The sequence below is a fragment of the Canis lupus genome, chromosome 35, assembly GCF_011100685.1.
Source record: "Canis lupus familiaris isolate Mischka breed German Shepherd chromosome 35, alternate assembly UU_Cfam_GSD_1.0, whole genome shotgun sequence".
Taxonomy (NCBI): Eukaryota; Metazoa; Chordata; class Mammalia; order Carnivora; family Canidae; genus Canis; species Canis lupus.
The window spans coordinates 14314942-14334675 of record NC_049256.1 but is presented as its reverse complement, the minus strand read 5'-3'; the positions used below and the strand labels follow the sequence as shown (position 1 = coordinate 14334675).

Below are 19734 nucleotides of genomic sequence, written 5' to 3'. Positions count from 1 at the left end.
GGAGCTGGGGACAGAGCAATGAACTGACAAAATCTACATTTCCAAACTAGGGATTTCCTAGGCCAGGGGAGGGGAGGAGGCTCGGTGCCTAAGGGTCTAATGGTACACTGTAACCAGGATGGTGGGTGTTGGCTCACTTGTTAAAACTCATTGATTGAATGTACACTTCAAATCGGTGAGTTTTATTACATGTACAGTTAACCCTTGAACAACGTGGGGGTTAAGAGCACCAACCTCTGTGCAGTCAAAAATCTTGCATATAACTTCTAACTTCCCCAAAACTTAACTATTAATAGCTTCTACTGTCGACTGGAAGCCTTACCGATAACATCAACAGTTAAGTAACACATATTTTGTATGTTATATGTATTATATAATGTATTCTTACAATAAAGTACACTAGAAAAAAAGAAAATGTTAAGAAAATTGTAAGGAAGAGAAAATACATTTACAGTGCTGTCCTGTACGGATCAATACCGAAAATATGTTGTCTGTTTACACCAGAAATCATCTGTCAGGGCCTACATCAATATTCTTATATACGATACAAAAGACTATAGATGTTATACATATGACTAACAGTAGACATCAAAAAATAAAAGATAGGGGCACTAGGGTGGCTCAGTGGTTGAGTGTCCGTCTTTGGCTCAGGTCGTGATCCCAGGGTCCCGGGATAGAGTCCTGCATCAGACTCCCTGCATGGAGCCTACTTCTCCCTCTGCCTGTGTCTCTGCCTCTCTCTCTCTGTGTGTGTGTGTGTGCGCGCGTCTCTCATGAATGAATAAATAAATAAAATCTTAAAAAAAAAAAAGAATTTATTGTTTTGGGCTTGACGGCTTTCACAGCTTCTTCTCTAATGATGCCATCTCTACTAGCATAATCCTTCCAGACTTTCATGATGTTGTATCAGGGTACCCTTCCACAGTGTTGACAATCCTTTCCATAGAGCACTGTGTTTCATGAGCCTTAAAGGTCCTTATAACCCCTTGACCTACAGGCTGAATTAGAGATATTGTGTTTGGGAACAAGTAGACCAGTCTGACGCCTTCAGTGTTGAACTCATGGGCTTCTGGGTGGCCAGGGGCATTGTCCAATATCAAAGGAACATTAAAAGGCAGTCTCTTATTAGCAAGGTACTTCATTAATGGGGCCCATCCAGAAACAGGATTCTTGTTGTCCAGGCCTCCTTCTTCTACAACCAAGACTGGCACCTGCTATTTATCTTTTCCCTTGAAAACTTGGGGAGTTATCAGCTTTATAGATAAGGGCTGTCCTGATCAGAAACCTGACTGCAGGGCAGCCTGGGTGGCTCAGTGGTTTAGCGCTGCCTTCAGCTCAAGGCATTATCCTGAAGACCTGGGATGAGTCCCACCTCGGGCTCCCTACATAGAACCTGCTTCTCCCTCTGCCTGTGTCTCTGCCTCTCTCTGTCTCTCATGAATAAATAAATAAAATCTTTCAAAAATAAAAATAAAAAAGAAAGAAACCTGACTGCATTTGTATGAAACTGTAGAATTAGCCTATCCCTTCCTGTCTTAAATCTTGGCATCACTTCTCTTTCTTACTAATAAACATCCTTCGTAGCATATTTTTCCCCCAGAACAGGGCACTCTGTCTATATTAAAAACCTGTGTAGGCAGACATATTCTCTCCTCAAAGATCTTCTTACTGGGGTCTGGGAACTTGTCTGCTGCCTCTTGGCTGGCAGAAGCTACTTCTCCTGTTAGCTTGGCTTTTTTTTTTTTTTTTTTTTTTTAAGCCAAACCTCTTTTTAAGATTATCAAACCAAATTCTGCTGGCTCTGAATTTTCCAGCTTTAGATCCTTTACCTTTTTTTTGCTTTAAGTTATCATATAATGACTTTGCTTTTTCTCAAATCACCATGGAGTCTAAAGGTATACCTCTCTTAAAGCCAATCCTGAACCGCATAGAAGCTGCATTTTCAATATGAGATAAAAATATATTTCACAGGACGCCTGAGTGGCTCAGCAGTGGAGCATCTGCCTTCGGCTCAGGGTGTGATCCTGGGATCCAGGATCGAGTCTCACATGAGGCCCCTTGTAGGGAGCCTGCTTCTCCCTCTGCCTGTGTCTCTCTCTGTCTCTCATGAATAAACAAATAAAACATTTACAAATAAAAAATATATATATGTATTTCACAAAAAAGTGAAAGATTTTTGCACCTGCTGGTGTAGCTATGGCAATGGCCTCATGAATTTCCTTTTTTTTTTTTTTTTTTCCCAATGGATCTTCCTGAAATAATTGGTGGGCAACCACAGTGGCAGACCTCAATCTATAGGTCATATCAAGCAATTCAACTTTTTTAAAAAATGTCATGTCATGACTTTCCTCAGCTTTTTGGGAGCATTTTCTACATCACTAGTGGCACTTTGCATGGGTCCCATGGTAGGATTCAGGGTTGATCATATTGCACTAAGCATGATGAAAAATATACGGGAACCCCAAGAGATCACTCTTTTTAAAATTTTTCCTATTTAAATTCAATTGGCCAACATATAGTATAACACCCAGTGCTCATCACACCACATTCCTTCCTGAATGCCCACCACCCAGTTATCCTCTCCCCCCACCCCAACTCTTCTTCTGCAACTTTTTATTTTTCAGAGTTAGGAGTTTCTCATGGTTTTCTTCCTCTCTAATTTTTCCCCACTCAGTTTTTCCCCTTTCCTTATAGTCCCTATCCCTATTTCTTATATCCGCATAGGAGTGAAACCGTATGGGATCCCTGGGTGGCGCAGCGGTTTAGCGCCTGCCTTTGGCCCAGGGTGCGATCCTGGAGACCCGGGATCGAATCCCATATCAGGCTCCCGGTGCATAGAGCCTGCTTCTCCCTCTGCCTGTGTCTCTGCCTCTCTCTCTCTCTGTGACTATCATAAGTAAATAAATAAAAATTAAAAAAAAATTAAAAAGGAGTGAAACCGTATGATCATTGTCCTTCTTCGACTGACTTCTAGCACTCAACATAATACCCTACAGTTCCATCCATGTCGATGTAAATATAGGTATTCATCCTCTCTGACGGCTGAGTAATATTCCATAGTATATCTATACCACATCTTCTTTATCCATTCATCTGTCCAAGGACATCTCAGCACTTTCCACAGTCTGGCTATTGTGGACATTTCTTCTATGAACATTGGGGTACAGGTGTCCTGTCATTTCACTACATCTGTATCTTTGGGGTAAATACCCAGGAGTACAATTACTGGGTGGGAAGGTAGCTCTATTTTTAACTTCTCCAGGAACCTTCATACTGTTTTCCAGAGTGGCAGCACCAGCCTGCATTCCTACCAGCATTGTCCACATCCTGGCCAACATTTGTTGTTTCCTGTCTTGTTAATTTTAGCCATTCTCACTGGTGCAAAGTGGTATTCCAAGAGATTACTCTTTTTTGTTGTTTTTTTTTTTGTTTTTGTCTGTCTGTTTGTTTGTTTGTTTGTTTTTGAGATTACTCTTTACTGCAACATGAAATTTACTGGAGGGACAAACTGCTCACATAGAGATGACTAGTGTCACACCAAATCTTAAACAGATACTTGCAATACTTGAGCTCACCGCAACAGCAACAGGAGGAGGTAGCTACAAAACTATTACAGAAGTACGGTAGGCACTATAGTCAGGTTTAAGTGAGATTTAATACTGCATCATTACATTTGTTTACATTTCTCTAGACTAAGAATGGCACCATATGTGGTCTGCATTTGTGTACGTAAGTTTTAATAAATTTTAAATTTTTATAATAAATTTGTATGGTAGTAAATGATAAAAACAGACTAGTATCTACATATATTTCATGCATTTATGAATTTATGACATACCTTTTTCTTACATTTTTAAATATCTCTAGGTTATGCTGCTCATCTGTGAGTTTTTTCAAACTGTTGCAAATCTAAAAAAATTTTATAATATATATAGAAAAAAAAAAATCCATGTGTCAGTGGACCCACGCAATTCAAACCTGGGTTGTTCAAGGGTCAACTATTTATTATACCTGAATACAAATGTAAATCTTAATTTATTTTATTTTTACCTTAATACAAATTGAATTTTTAAAAAGTCCATGCCCATAGAGCTTTCATTCTAATAGCCTTCATATAAAGTTTTACACATGAAGCTCTAAGCCTTCAACAGTGCAACTGTGGCTTTAGATATGAAAATTTCAAGGGTACCTGGGTGGCTCAGGTGGTCAAGCATCTGCCTTGGGCTCAGCTCATGATCTAAGGGTCCTGGGATTGAGCCCCACCATGGGGCTCCCTGCTCAGCGGAGCATCTGTTTCTCTCTCTCCCTCTGTCTACCCCCCACCGCCACTCATGCACTCTCTCTCTCTCTCAAATAAATAAATAAAATCTTTTAAAAATACATGAAAAGTCACAGGAACTTTAAAAATGTGTAGTATTTAGGGATCCCTGGGTGGCGCAGCGGTTTGGCGCCTGCCTTTGGCCCAGGGCGCGATCCTGGAGACCCGGGATCGAATCCCACGTCGGGCTCCTGGTGCATGGAGCCTGCTTCTCTCTCTGCCTGTGTCTCTGCCTCTCTCTCTCTCTGTCTGTGACTTAAATAAATAAATAATAAATAAAATATTTTAAAAAAAATGTGTAGTATTTAATTTCAAACTCTGTAGAAGAGTGATGAACTATGCTAACCAAGATTTCTCTGACTCTAATTACCAGAAGAAATCCAAATTGTTATAAGAATATGGGATGCCTGGATGGCTCAGTGGTTGAGCATCTGCCTTCAGCTCAGGGCGTGATCCCAGGGTGCTGGGATCAAGTCCCACATCGGGCTACCCCCAGGGAGGCTGCTTCTCCCTCTGCCTGTGCCTCTGCCTCTCTCTCTCTCTCATGAATAAAACCTTTAAAAAAATTAAAAAAATAAATTGTCATGGGAATAAATACAATCTATACAGATCTAGAAAGCAAGGAAAGCGGCTATTTTGCTTATGTCTGAGACCTTAATCCTTCATCACACACACTATGTTTCGATGCCACAATAAGCAAGACAAGAATCACAGTTAATTTTGGAACTTTGCCCCCTGGGTTAGGCATCAGGCTTTGAGTCAAACTCTGCCACGGTTTCATTCAGAGGAAACCCTTGGAATTCTGGAAACGCCCCTCACCTGAGCTTGCCATTTTCTCCAGTAGCCCCCAGCTCCTCTGAAAGTTGGGACTCCGCTCTCAGCACTAACGCCAGCCCCTGAAATGATGACTATGTGCTTCGCTTTTGCAAAAAGCTTCCGAAAATCAGCCATATCTGAAGAAAGAACAAAATCTTTATAAATCCAGTGTACCATGTGGACATTTATATCCTGTATTGATTGTTCCTATTTGGACTTGACCTCGTGTGAAATCATACTTTCGGATACTCAAATAAAAATCAGTCCTATACAGGGGCACCTGCATGGTTCAGGCAGTTGAGCATCTGACTCTCGATTTCCACTCAAGTTGCTATCTCAGGGTCGAGAGATTGAGCCCCGTATCAGGGTCCACGCTGGGCATGGAGTCTGCTTGAGATTGTCTCTCTCTCTAAAATAAGCAAATACATCTTTAAAAAAATCAGGGCCACCTGGGTGGCTCAGTCAGTTAAGCATCTGCCTTTGGCTCAGGTCATGATCCCAGGGTCATGGGATAAAGCCCCACATTGGGCTCCCTGCTCACTGGGGAGCCTGCTTCTCCCTCTGCCGCTTCCTGTTGCTCCCCTGCTTATGCTCTCTATCAAATGTATAAATAAAATCTTTTAAAAATAAATTAAATTAAATTTTAAAAATTAAAAAAAAAAAATCACTCCTGTACCATGAAGACACCATTCATGTGGCCTAATGTGCGAGCATATAGCATCTTAAAGAAAGAAGCAGGGCCCATGACTCTGGCTTTGAATCTCGGCTGTCTCCCATCCATCCACCTGTGAGCTCTGATGGAAAGGACTTGCCCTCTGCTCTCTGGCTGTTTGAGGTACACAGTACTGCCTTCCCACAAGCAGGCTGTTAGAAAGATTTTTAAAAGCTAATGGATGGGAAAATGCCAGACCAGCACTGCCTGTGACCACCACCCCCACCACCACCAACACAGACATCTCCCCAGAGTGGCTAACCTATGCTAATGCACTGCAAATTTTGGCAAAAGTGCAGGTGAGTCTTTGGTGCAGCAGGTTTTCTGGTCTCCCCCACTGGAGGCAATGGAGACCCTGGAATGAAGGAGCATCCCCTGAGAGATGGAACTGGGGATAGCCGAGATGGAGAAAAGGAGAGATAGGGGGATGGAGGTGGAGAGACAATGAACTGAGATATGAAAAGGAACATGACTCTATTTTGTACCCCAAGCTGGTAAGACAGATTGTTGGTCTCTCATATATTGCCACCTTCCTTATAAGACCTCAGCCTGGTAAGCCCAGAGTCACCTTCATGACTGGCCCAGGACTGAGAACCTCAATAAAGATCCCCATCCCTTCTTCCCTTCCCTTCCTCTCTGGCTATTGGTAAGAAGGCACAGGGAGTAAAAGTAGACTCTCAGAAACAAAGAAGCAGAGGATCCAACTCCCTCTCCAAATGCATTCTTTTTTTTTTTTTTTTTTTTAAGATTTTATTTATTTGACAGAAAGAGCACACAAGCAGGGGGAGGGGCAGAAGGAGAGGGAGAAGCAGGCTCCCCACTGAGCAGGGAGCCTGACTCAGGACTCGATCAATCCCAGGACTCTGAGATCATGACCTGAGCCAAAGGCAGACATTTTACTGACTGAGCCACCCAGGTGCCCCTCCCAGGCGCTCTCTGGGATCACGTTAGGAAGTTTAAGTCCCAAAGGATTTAAGATGGTGCTGGTACACTGTTCCCTTATGATATAACTAGCCCAACCATTTGCCGACCATGCCGAAGCTTAGCCCACGCTCACATTCCCTTCGGAGATAGACCAGTATGACAAATGAGGCTCACTAAAGCTGTCCAACCAGGAAGAATTCAAAAAAAGAAACCCAGTCTGGGTGGATTAGAGTTTGCAGTTTGGTCTAATCTCCTGAAAAAAACAAGATGCTTAATAGAAAAAAGAGTACGTTACTAGGGACTCTTTGTATGACTTCAGGGTTCAAACCCTACAAATGTTCTCAAGGACTTCAAAGTTCACTCATAATGCTTTCCCTTAGCTCTAAACATCTTTAAACAAAAAACAAAAAACAAAAAACAAAACAAAAACCTGAAACATCATCCTGATGAATAGATCCTAGTTAAGGTGATTCTATTAAGGTCCCACTTTTAGCAACTTCTAGAAACAAGAAGGTCAGCTTGGATTTGGTTCTTGGAAAACAGGATGCAGGGATCCCTGGGTGGCGCAGCGGTTTAGCGCCTGCCTTTGGCCCAGGGCGCGATCCTGGAGACCCGGGATCGAATCCCACGTCGGGCTCCCGGTGCATGGAGCCTGCTTCTCCCTCTGCCTATGTCTCTGCCTCTCTCTCTCTCTCTCTCTCTCTCTGTGTGACTATCATAAATAAATTAAAAAATTAAAAAAAAAAAAAAAGGAAAACAGGATGCAAATACAATAATGTTAACATGGTGTAAAATCTAGAGAAGGAGGAGGAGGTGGGGGAAGGGGAGGAGGAGGAGGGGGAGGAGGAGAAGAAAGAAGAAAGAAGAAGAGGCATTTCCCAATGACTGAGGGAAAATACCCCAGGACATTTTGCAGTTCCAAACCCAGATGGCCCACTCTGGGCAGAAGTCAAGCAAGCACACAGCTGTGGGTCCCCCATAGATTCAAGCAGCCTGCCTTATTCCCAAGGGATTTGGTTGTTTTCTGTTCCTGAACTTGGGCAAAATGGAAGGAGGGGCTGGTATGTCTGGGCACACTTGCAATATTAGAAAGAAGTTATCCAGAAGTTGAAAAATAACAAAAAGAGGTCAGCTTGGCCTTTCAATACCATACTAACACACGTTTAACAGGCCCACCAAAGATCCTGTATTATATAAATCTGTTAGGCACTATATTCACTACAGATTAAGAGCCCAGCTAGAGATAAGAATCCCATCTGTGCAGAACATTTAACTCCATATAATGCTGTAAGGACAAACCTCGCTGAGAGGCAAGGACTTTAAAAGACAAATCCTAGGTGAGAAGCTTGAATGCAAATATTCTGGGAGAAGCAATAAAATGTATCCAAAGGACTTCAGTTTGACTACTCAGAGGTAATCCCAGACCCTGTCCTGGAAGGGGCTTGCCTGAGGAAAGATGGCAGCTTTCTCCAAAAGCTTGCCTAGCACTCGCGCCACTATAGACATTCCCCCTCAAAGTCCAGGAACTCTCAGGTACTACAAATTCCACTGGAGATGAAGGGGGTGGCAGGCTGAGAAAGACCTACTTGAACTTGGTCGAGCCATTGTTGGGCAAATCCGGGTTCCAGTGGAGGCTGGAGACTTCAATCCACGATACAGCCCATAAAGTAATCGACAGGGGGCAATCTGAAGAGGTTGCATCAAGTTGTCTTTGTGGTACTAATTCCTGAGATGGGTTCTAGAAAAAAACCACAGAAACAAATAAAATCAACTTGTTTTTGTACATACATGTGTGTATCTATCTATGTGTGTGTGTGTGTGTGTGTGTGTGTGTGTGTGTGTATATGTAAGAATGCCCTTTATAAAAATCATTAGTAACAGATCTGGATGGTATTCGTCCTCTAAACCAACTGTTTCCCACTTATGTTCTCAAGCACTCCCAGGGGCCCTGAAGCAGTGGTTCTCAAAGACTGGCTCCCAGACCAGCAGTATTCTCCAAGTTTGAGAAATACTGCCTTAGAGGCTTGGGAAGGGGTAAGATGGAAAAATTCATTTGAAAAAATCAAGTTCTGCTTTTTAAAAGGTATGAAAAGGTAAGGAAAAGGCATGCCTTCTCAACTTTTGATCAAAATACAGTTTCTACGAGAATGTAAATTCTGAGAATGGAACTGGGCAAGGAAGACTTGTACTATGCCACCAAATAAGACCAAGAGAACATCAAGTCAAAAGAAACTGTGACTTAAAGCACATTTAGTAAATTTCTATCCAGCCCTGAGGAATTTTATAAAAAACCAGACACAGAGGAGGACAATATTTGGCTCACTGACATCAAAAGGGTAACTGGCAGGGCTGACTCTGATCGAGTGGGCAAACTGTTGGAAGAACTCAGAATGAAAGGTCTGTAGATCTAGAAAACAGAAAAATAATACATTTACCAAAATGTCATAATCCCTTTGGAAGACAACCTATCAAAATTACCAGTGCATTTGCCCTTTGACCTAGCAATCCCAAGTGTGGAAAATTTTTAAACAGAGTTGCCCACATCCAAAATGACAGATCTACAGTTGTTCTTTAGATCACTGTGGTTGATTGGAAACAACCTATCAATGGGGGATGAGTTCAGTAAACAATGGCACAGTCACAATACCCAGAATGACAATAAAATATGCATATGAATCCACCAATATGACATTCTAGAAGGGACAAAACTAAGGGAACAGAAAATAGGTCCAGTGGCTGCCTGAGCAGGGAGGAGTGAAAACACAAAGGGGCTGGAGGGGATTCTCAAGGGTGACAAAACTGTCCTACGACTTGATTAAGGCTGTGGTTACAGGATTGTGTCTGTCAAAACCCACGAAACACTACACTCAAAAAGGGTTATTTTCCGGGGATCCCTGGGTGGCGCAGCGGTTTGGCGCCTGCCTTTGGCCCAGGGCGCGATTCTGGAGACCCGGGATCGAATCCCACGTCGGGCTCCCGGTGCATGGAGCTTGCTTCTCCCTCTGCCTGTGTCTCTGCCTCTCTCTCTCTCTCTCTGACTATCATAAATAAATAAATAAAATTTAAAAAAAAAAAAGAAAAAAGGGTTATTTTCCTGTATGTGAACTATAGGATAGTTTAAAAATAAAGGTAATGGGCATAGGGTTTCAGCTTTGTAAAATAAAAAGTTTTAGAGACTGATTATACAACAAAGTAAATGTACTTACTTAACACTACTGAACTGTTCCCTTAAAAAGGGGCACATTGGGGCGCCTGGGTGGCTCAGCGGTTAAGTGTCTGCCTTTGGCCCAGGGCGTGATCCTGGGGTCCTGGAATCGGGTCCCACATTGGGCTCCCTGCAGGGAGCCTGTTTCTCCCTCTGCCTCTGTCTCTGCCTCTCTCTGTCTCTCACGAATAAATAAAACCTTAAAAAAAAAAGATGGGGGCACTTGGGAGGCTCAGGGGTTGAGCATCTGCATTTGGCTCAGGTGGTGATCCTGAGGTCCTGGGATGGAATCCTGGGATCAGTCCTGCATTGGGCTCCCCACAGGAAGCCTGCTTCTCCTTCTACCTATGTCTCTGCCTCTCTCTGTCTTTCATGAATAAAAAAAATGGTTAAGATGGTAAATTTTTATGTTCTGTGTATTTTACTACAATTTAAAAAAAACAAATGAACAAAGTGATTAAATGTAACTTGCCACTGTATTTATAAGCAGACAAAAAAAAAAAGAAGTGATGGCTGGTATAAGCAGAGCAGAGATAGTAAGAGAGGTTAAAAATAAATGTCTGAAACCATAAGAGACTCTTAACCATAGGAAACAAACTGAGGGGAGGGAGGTAGGGGGAGGGGGTAACTGGGTGACAGACATTAAGGAGGACAGGGTGGAAAGAGCAGTGTTATATAAGACTAATGAATCACTGAATCTACCTCTGAAACCAATGATACATTATATGTTAATTGAATTTAAATAAAATTTTAAAATATTTTAAAATGTCTGGAAGATGAGGCTCAAAAACCAGTTACTAAAAAAATTTAAAAATGATAAATAAAATAAAAAGGTTTTAAAAACCTGTTAGTGACAAATTGGATTATTTCATTCCACAAAGCATTCCAATGTGCTGATTTCATGTTAAAAAAAAAAAAAAAAAAGATAGTCTCTCTTAATCTTTTTTTTTTTTTTTTTTAATGTAAGCTCTATGCCCAACATAGGGCTTAAATTTACAACCCCAAGATCAAGAGCTGCATGCTCTACCGCCTGACCCAGCCAGGCATCCCAAGACATTCTCTAGAACCTTGACCGATATCTTCAGAATATAAAGAGGGGAAAAAGTCAGATGCATATAGTGTTTTGTAAGAGAAATGGAAGGAGATAGAAGTATATACTATAGCATTTATCTATATTTGCATTTTAAAAAATGGAAGATTTCCCAAGTAATGAGTAAAAAGAGTTAGAGGTGGGGTGAGAAATAGCATGTTTGGAGACCAGAGGAAAAGCAAGGATTTTCAATGCATGTGTTTGTAGGTGTACAGTGTCCATGCTCTCCAGTGAAAGACCACAAACACACCTGAGGTTGAGCAAGTTGCAAGGAGAGAGCAGCACACTGAGGACCTGCAAAGTGTCTCAGGTACAGTGTTAGCACGGATTTATTACAGGAGCCGGGTCTGTGTCAGGAAGGCTAGTGAGAGTTGCTAGAAGCAAGCTTTGTTCTAGACCGTCAGGGAATAGGACACCTTGGTTATCTTCGTGAACCTTCCTGAAAAGGTGCAACGAGTGAAACAGGGCTAGAGCTGGGGTCAAGACGCAGCAGTCTCTCCTATTAGCCAGGATAGGAGGATGGTCTGTCATTTTTGTGGTTTAGAAAATGTTCTTGTTTTTGTCTGGGTTCAGACCTAATTGATGGAGTTGTCTTGTCTTTGTCCTGATTCACTGTGGTCACAGGAGAGCCTTGTCTGATGTTGGTACTCTGTGAAATTATGTTCAACAGAACACCAGGGTCCATTGCATAGGGCCAGGACAAAACAAGGAAGCAAACCAAATGTCCATCAACTTATAAAGGGGGAAAAACAAAAAACAAAACAAAACAAAACACCAACTGTGATTCATCTATACAATGAAATATTATTCCACAATGAAAAGAATAAACTGCTACTCTATGCAAAAACATGAGTGAGCTTTTACAGTATTATGCAATAGTAACTTGACAGGAGAAAAAGCTAACAGACCCAACCTCAACTGAGTGATCAAAATTAACATCGTCAGTAACAAGACATACTGACTTCATCTACCTCCTTAGAGGATGCAATGAGAGGGCAAAACATCACTTCCGTAGAATTTCCCCCCAAAATGCATTTAATTTAATTATTAAAAATACAGCAGACAACTCCAGTGGCGGAAGCATTCTACAGCAAAATTGACTGGTACTCTTCAAAAAAGTTACCAAGATAATGAAAAATAAAGACTGGGGACTTCTCCCCAGATTGCAGACTTAAAGAGACATGACAAAGAAATTCTCCAAAGGGATTCTGGGTTGGATCCAAGACATGAAAGGAGACACTGCTGGGAGAAGTGGCAAAATTTGAGTGAAATTTTGCAGAGGCAAAAATAGCAAACAGTATCTTGCCAATGTCAATGTCCTGGTTTAGATCCTTGTATTCTAGTTTGGTAACACGTTAACCTTAGGGGAAATTGGATGAACAATATATGGGAATTCTGTGTACTATTTCTGCAACATTTCTGTAAACCTAGAATTATTTTGAAGTAACAAAAAATAAAGAAAAGCATTATGCTAAGCAAATGAAGCTAAAACCAAAACCTACATACTATTGAGATCATTTATATGATATTATGAAAGAGCAAAACTGTAGGTACAGAAATCATATCCTTGGTTTGCAGGAACTGGGGGAGGGAGGAGGCAGGGAGGGCCAGGGAACTTTTTTAAAGCAGTAAAGCAGTGGAAAATTCTATGTCTTTATTTTGTAGTGGTTTCCAAAAACTCATGGAACTGTATAATAAGAAGGGTGAAATTTCATAATACCTAAGTCAGATTTCAATAAACCTTACTTAAAAACAAAAAGCAAGCACAATGACAAATTTGCAGCATAACCCATCCCTGATGTAATCAAAAAGATTAGAGAAGAAGCTTGGAATTTTGAAAAAGAGGGTAGGTTAGAGAAAAATGGTGTAGTGCTGGTTTCTACAACAACCTCATGGGACAAGACTCTCTCGCTGCCTGGAGTCCTTTCTGCAAAGAAGGAATGCAGGTCAGAGCCTGGGAACACCAAAAAAGGCCCCTGGCTGCTGATGGGGGTGGGGGAAGAAGGTGGGCTGACTTGGGTACAGAGGAACCCTGGTAAGCAGCCTGCAGACTGCAACAATGGGAATGCTGAACCATCATGAAAATCACCCTAGTGCCCCATTTATAAAGGATGCAAGGGGGAAATGGCTTGACATGATTTTCACCTGGCATGGGCAGGATAGGCTTTTAAGAAACTTCAATTTATTTGGAAAAACTAATTATTTGAAACACCTCAGTAACAAGTGAGGTGTTGTGATAGTTTTTTTTTAATTATGGAAAAACTTAAACATACACAAAAATAGTATAATGAATTCTTATGCTCCCATCAGCCAGCTTCAATAATTATCAAGAAAAAATTCATTTGAGGCTTTAAGATACTGTCATAGATGATAACTGTTAAATTTGCACATCTTGATAAAAACTGTGAAAATCAAAGTTCCCAATACTGGGAATACTAACTTGCCTAAAACTTTCACACGTATTTTTTTTTTAATTTTTATTTATTTATGATAGTCACACAGAGAGAGAGAGAGGCAGAGACACAGGCAGAGGGAGAAGCAGGCTCCAGGCACCGGGAGCCCGACGTGGGATTCGATCCCGGGTGTCCAGGATCGCGCCCTGGGCCAAAGGCAGGCGCCAAACCACTGCGCCACCCAGGGGTCCCAACTTTCACACGTATTACATGAAGTTACTTATGTGATCATTTTTAGCTTAATATATATCTTTAGTTACTTCTCTCAAAAAGGAAGATGTTTGGGCAGGCCTGGTGGCTCAGCGGTTTAGCGCCGCCTTCAGTCCAGGGCATGATGCTGGAGACCCTGCATGGAGCCTGCTTCTCCCTCTGCGTCCCTCTCTCTCTGTCTCTCATGAGTAAATAAATAAAATCTTAAAAAAAAAAAAAAAAAAAGTTTGACTCCACTGCTAAAATTTGAAGACATCACTTTGTTCCAGAAAATTCTTTTCTTCTTCTGTAGGTTTTCAAATGTTTGCAAACATTCCTGCTTACGGTCAAAGACTTCTAGGTAACCCCTGAATAAACTGTCCTATTTTTTTCCTCAGACACGAAGGTAGGATTTTAAAGCATTAAGAACTTTAAACAATGTAAGGAAAATCCAATCAACAGAGGCATTAAAATAAAGCAGCCAGCTACAGTGCTCTTTGTCTATACAGTTCTTATGCAAGAAGGTCTCAGTGATAGGTCTTCTGCCAAATAGCTATGAAATGAAGACAAATCTTCATTCTATTCTGAGCAGGAGTATTGAATTTGTTGCTAATTATAAACAGTTGTCAAAAATTTGAGAATACTGGGGTGCCCAGCTGGCTTATTAGGTAGAGCATGAGACTCTTGATCCTAGGGTTGTGAGTCTAAGCCCCACTTTGGGTGTAGATATTACTTAATAAAATCTTTTAAAAAATTTTTTTAAACACTTGGGAATATTAAGGAATTTTTTATTGTATGATTGACAAGATTAGGACATAATGCCTGGGTAAAATGTTACTAATTTTTCATCTAAGTTTTCCTATTCAAATGTTTTCATTATTGAGTAATAAAATTACTTTCACCAGGAACACTGAACTCAAAATAATAAAGTAGGACGAAGTTTTACTTGTTCATGTTTCAACATTTCCAAAAATCAGTAGTTTCTAGATTCTTTGCCTAGGAAATGCAATCACCAAGTACTTTTTGGGAAGACAGCTTTAGGTCTCATCTAATCCATTAGACGTGAATTATGTCTAATGACACACATGTGTATTACACATACAGATGCATGTATACACACACTCACGGGCTATAATACAATCAAAATACATTCTAAACATATATATCATTTGCATTTCATATCTCTTCTCATACTAACTTATTAATTTATTAGTAGAATCTAAGTTTTCCGTGTCTATCTTAACTAATGAATCAGAAAACTTCTGGTCTCATAAAACCATTATGCTTCCTGTTTTACCAGTGAACATTTCACATGATTTTTTTTTTTTTTTTAAAGAATGTGGGAAACGCTTTGCTAAATTTTCCATTAATCCAAAGGTGTTCTGCAAGTCTTTCCATGAATGTGCAAAGTAGGAATTAAATACAAAACATTTACGTGTTTTACAACAGTGCCACCTGAAATGTGCTTCCAAGATCAAAAAATGCTCAGAACGTAAGATTATTTTCAAGATGCTCCCACAGAGGATCTATTGGAAGCATCTTCTATGCCAACATTTATTTGCCTCTCTGGGGTGTCAGGGTGAGCAGTGGCTCTACCTTCCACAAGCCTACAACCCTGTTCAAGTGGAAAAGCAAATTTCTCTGGCAGCACAGGCCACCACTGTGCTGATTCAGTGAATGGAGAAATCCATTACCCTGCCTTTTATATTCAGGGAGGGAAGACAGGACCACAGGGGAGAAAATAAATGCATTCATCAAACAGTCATTGGGAGCTTTCTGGGTGTAGGACTGGCTCCCCAAACACTGGAGGTTATTCTGGGTGAATGGCAGTCTCTTGTTTAACCAAACTTTTGAACTCACCTACTGAATTAGGAAAAAAAAAAAAGAAAAAAGAAAAATGTCTGTATGCTCCCTGTGGCATCCTACCAATGCTGAAAAATACAACAAATGAAAGGTTAGATCAGGAATTCGAGATTAAGGATCCCCGGGTGGCTCAGCGGTTTAGCGCCTGCCTTCAGCCCAGGGCCTGATCCTGGAGCCCCGGGATCGAGTCCCGCGTCGGGCTCCCTGCATGGAGCCTGCTTCTCCCTCCCTCTGCCTCTCTCTCTCTCTCTCTCTCTGTGTCATCATAAATAAATAAATCTTTAAAACAATATTTAGGGATCCCTGGGTGGCGCAGCGGTTTAGCGCCTGCCTTTGGCCCAGGGCGCGATCCTGGAGACCCGGGATCGAATCCCACGTCGGGCTCCCGGTGCATGGAGCCTGCTTCTCCCTCTGCCTGTATCTCTGCCTCTCTCTCTCTCTCTGTGTGACTATCATAAATAAATAAAAAAAAAATTTTTAAAAATATTTAAAACAAAAATAGGAACTGCAAAAACTTACACAGATAAATACTTCTTGAACCTCTCAGAGCTAAGTGCGTGCAATGGAGCAGTGCCCGGCCATCCCCTCCACCAACTGCTCTCACCAGGGCCACCACACACCTCCATCCACCTGCTAACCCGCGTGGTGGTCTGGCTCCTCCTGGCCACGTCCAGCCTCGGCCTGCTGGATCACCCCCGCACCCCCACCCCCACCCCCACCGCCACCCGCACCCCCACGGCAAGCAGGTGCTGCCTCTGGCTTCCGAGCACCACGCTCCCCAGGTCTCCGCTCCTCCCCCGCCGCCTGCAACGCGCAACAGCCGGCTCCCCGCGCTCGCTCCCCGCCCGCCGGCCTCCGGACCCCTCGCCCCGCAAGCCTCAGGCACCCTCTCCGGGAGCCCGACCTCCCTGCCCCACCCCCGCCCCGCAGCCACCAGCCCCGGCCGCCGTCACGGGCCACCCAGGCTGCGGCGGGGGCCGCGCGGGCTCCCCCGGACCCGACGCTCGGCGCAGGCCCCCCGGGCTCCCCCCGCGCGGCGGCCCACCGGGCCCACCTGCTCCGGCCGCCGGACCTTGAACCTCGCTTCCGGCCCCCTCCCTCGTCTCCCGGGCGGCGGCGGCCCGCAGGCTAGGCCCGGAGCACGCCCGGGCTCGAGGCTCCGCACGGGTGGCGGCCCTGCCCGCGGGCTCCGGGGGGTCCACTCCCCTCCCCCTCGCTGCTCCGCCCGTCAAGGCCCCCGGGAGCGGGGGAGCGCGCATGCGCCGGCAGGCCCCGCCCCTGGCTGGCCCCGCCCCCTGACTGGCCCCGCCCATGGCCCCGCCCCCCGCCCCGCCCCGCGGGGGTCCGGGTCCCCTGCAGCCGAGGGAGGCCGCCGAGCAGTCCCCGCCGCGCCGGGCCCACCTGCCCGGGCCTCTGTGAGCGACCCTCCCTCTTAAGTCGTGATTTATTACCTCTTTTCTGCTTGGAGCCACCGCTGGATGATGCAGCTGCGGGACAGTGCATTCCAGATTGGGGCAGCCCTCCTTGAAACGCTGCTTCCAGTGATGGTGCTTCCAGTTGGGTTCCCTGGCACCACCACTGTGATTTTTTTTTTTTTTAAGATTCTATGTATTTATTCATGAGAGACACGGGGGGGGGGGGGGCAGAGACACAGGCAGAGGGAGAAGCAGGCTCCATGCACCGGGAGCCCGACGTGGGATTCGATCCCGGGTCTCCAGGACCATGCCCTGGGCCGAAGGCAGGCGCTAAACCGCTGAGCCACCCAGGGATCCCCCACCACTGTGATCTTTACCTGCGTGCTCGCTTTGAGGGTCTCTAAGGACTCAGTGACCCATGTGGTTCTGCATGTCTGATTCCCCTTAAAATCGCTCATCTTTCTCAGTTTGGATTCAGGCTTACCACCGGCACGACCGTTACTACAGTGGAATGGCTCATGAGCCTGTCGATGGATCTGAACGGGAAGTGCTCTGGGAACTTGAGATGAAAAAAAAAAGTGTTACCTTAACATTTGTTTTCCCGTCTCAAACCTCAACCACTTCCTAATTTGGCTGGAAATTCAGCCCACTTTGGAAACCCCTCTTGCTCCCACAGGCTGTACCAGCCAGCCCCTCAGAGAACCAATGAGGCCAAGGACTTTGGAGGCAGGCCTCACATCTACCCGTTTTTTCCCTAATGTGTTTATAGCACTGACATGGTGGCAAACACTTATAAGAACTTAACATGCATTAGGCCAATTTAAATCTGCCCCACCACTGGATAAAACAGTGTAAACCCCATTTTCAAGTAACTGTCCAAGCTGTTGGTAGAACTAGGATTTGAACCTAAATGCTTTAGCTCCAGATACAAAGGTCCAGCCTCCCAAACACACTGCCTCTCACCAAGGAGTTGTTCTGTTGCTTTTTATGCCTGTGAGATGAGCCACTAAGTGTTCATCCTTCCTTTCATTCGGACACTGAGGAGGCTCAGTGCCCCTCACTGCCACCTTTCCTGGTCTCAAGGCCCAACAAGTACCCTCAGCCACCACCCACAGGTTCAGCCACCACTGAGGCATGGCGTTCCATCAAGGTCCCTGAGTCTACTACCTACAGCTCCCTTCCACCCCACTCTCCACCCCATCCCTTCTTCCAGGCTCCAAAGAGCTGACTCTTCCTCTCAAAGCATCAGCCACCAACTTCTCCTTCCAAGCAATTCCAGCTGAAATTCCTGTTGGCCTTGTGCTTTCAAACAGACTGTCCCCTCATCCTGTAATGTTTTCTCCATTCTATTTCTCTCCCCCACCAAGCTCTAGGCTTCCCTGAAGATGACCTTTTTGTCTCTATTTGCTCACCAGGGAATTTCCATTCCCTCACAGTACCTGACAGTGAATGTCAATTGATTATTTCACTTCATATATATTACATGAATAAATGAGTATCCTCACAGGAAAGCAGCCTAGAATTCAGAGGATAGCGGCTTAGCTATCTTGATCAAAATGAAGAAGCAAATTACTTTTTCTTTCATGTTGCTTATGAGTCCCTAGAAGCACAGAACAAACCAAAATTAAAAAAGCAAAAACAGTTTATCCATAACTCACCCTATTTACAAAGGTTTTCCTGGCATAACCGGGCAGTTTAGGAGCACATAGGCTGGGAGGTAGTGTTTATTGCCTCCTCCCTTTGGTGAGATTCAGACATGCCCAACTTTACCTCTGGGAAGAAAATCTCCCCACACCCCGACTTTTATATCCTCTTAGAGTCACTTACTTTGCTGATTACCATGCTGGCCCTCACGAGTGGACTGTCCTCTTTAAACCTCTGATACAAATGCAAACAGGGACTTAAACATATAGGCTGCATGTCCTTTATCAATGGACTGATTTTAACATACCTATGAGAAGGCTAAAATTTTCCGAGGGTTTTATTCAATAACACGGGAGAGCAGCAAGAACATAGACACCAAGACTGCAAAACTGGGGCACCTGGGTGGCTCAGAGGTTGCGTGTCTGCCTTCAGCTCAGGTCATGATCTGGGAGCCTGGATGGAGCCCCACATCAGGTGCCCTGCTCAGTGGGGAGTCTGCTTCTCCCTCTCCCTCTGCCCCCTGCTTGTGCTCTCTCTCTCTCTCTCTCACTCTCTATCTCAAATAAATAAATAAAACCTAAAAAAAAAAAAAAAAAGTAGATTTCCCAATTAAAAAAAACTTGCAGGGGTACCTGGGTGGCTCAGTGGTTGAATGTCTGCCTTCAGCTCAGGTCATGATCCCAGGATCCTGGCATCGAGTCCCACATTGGGCTCCCCGCAGGAAGCCTGCTTCTCTCTCTGCCCATATCTCTGTCTCTCTCTGTGTGTCTCTCATGAATAAATAAATAAAATCTTAAAAAAAAAAAAAAAAAGGATAAGATCAAAGTCCCAGCTGTGTCCAGATGTCCTTTCTTCCTTATGTGGGAGCTCTGGGTAGTTTCAAGGGTCCTTTTAGCCATAGTTCCCTTGATGCAATCAAGGCCCTCTCAGTTTCTGCATCTTGGCAAGCTTGAACCTCTGCTGACTGAGGCCGTCTCTCCCCTGGCAGAAAGTCCACGAAATAGGACCCTTTCCAAGAAAACCACTAGCCAACTCCCCTTCCATGGGGCCATATCCAGCCCATGAAAAATGTGAATAAACCTTTTCCCTGCCAAATCCTAGAAAT

The 19734-nt window shown here is 43.8% G+C and overlaps 1 protein-coding gene across 1 annotated transcript in view; it reads right to left on the bottom strand.

Annotated features, from left to right (window-relative positions):
• SIRT5 (sirtuin 5) overlaps positions 1 to 16824 on the bottom strand; it is a 38256-nt gene extending 21432 nt beyond the window's left edge. Inside the window, 3 exon segments of the mRNA NM_001313805.1 lie at positions 5138 to 5271; positions 8357 to 8508; positions 16625 to 16824. Coding sequence (NP_001300734.1) covers positions 5138 to 5271; positions 8357 to 8471 — 249 coding nt within the window. The 5' untranslated portion in view covers positions 8472 to 8508; positions 16625 to 16824.
• Between the last annotated feature and the right edge of the window lie 2910 nt (positions 16825 to 19734).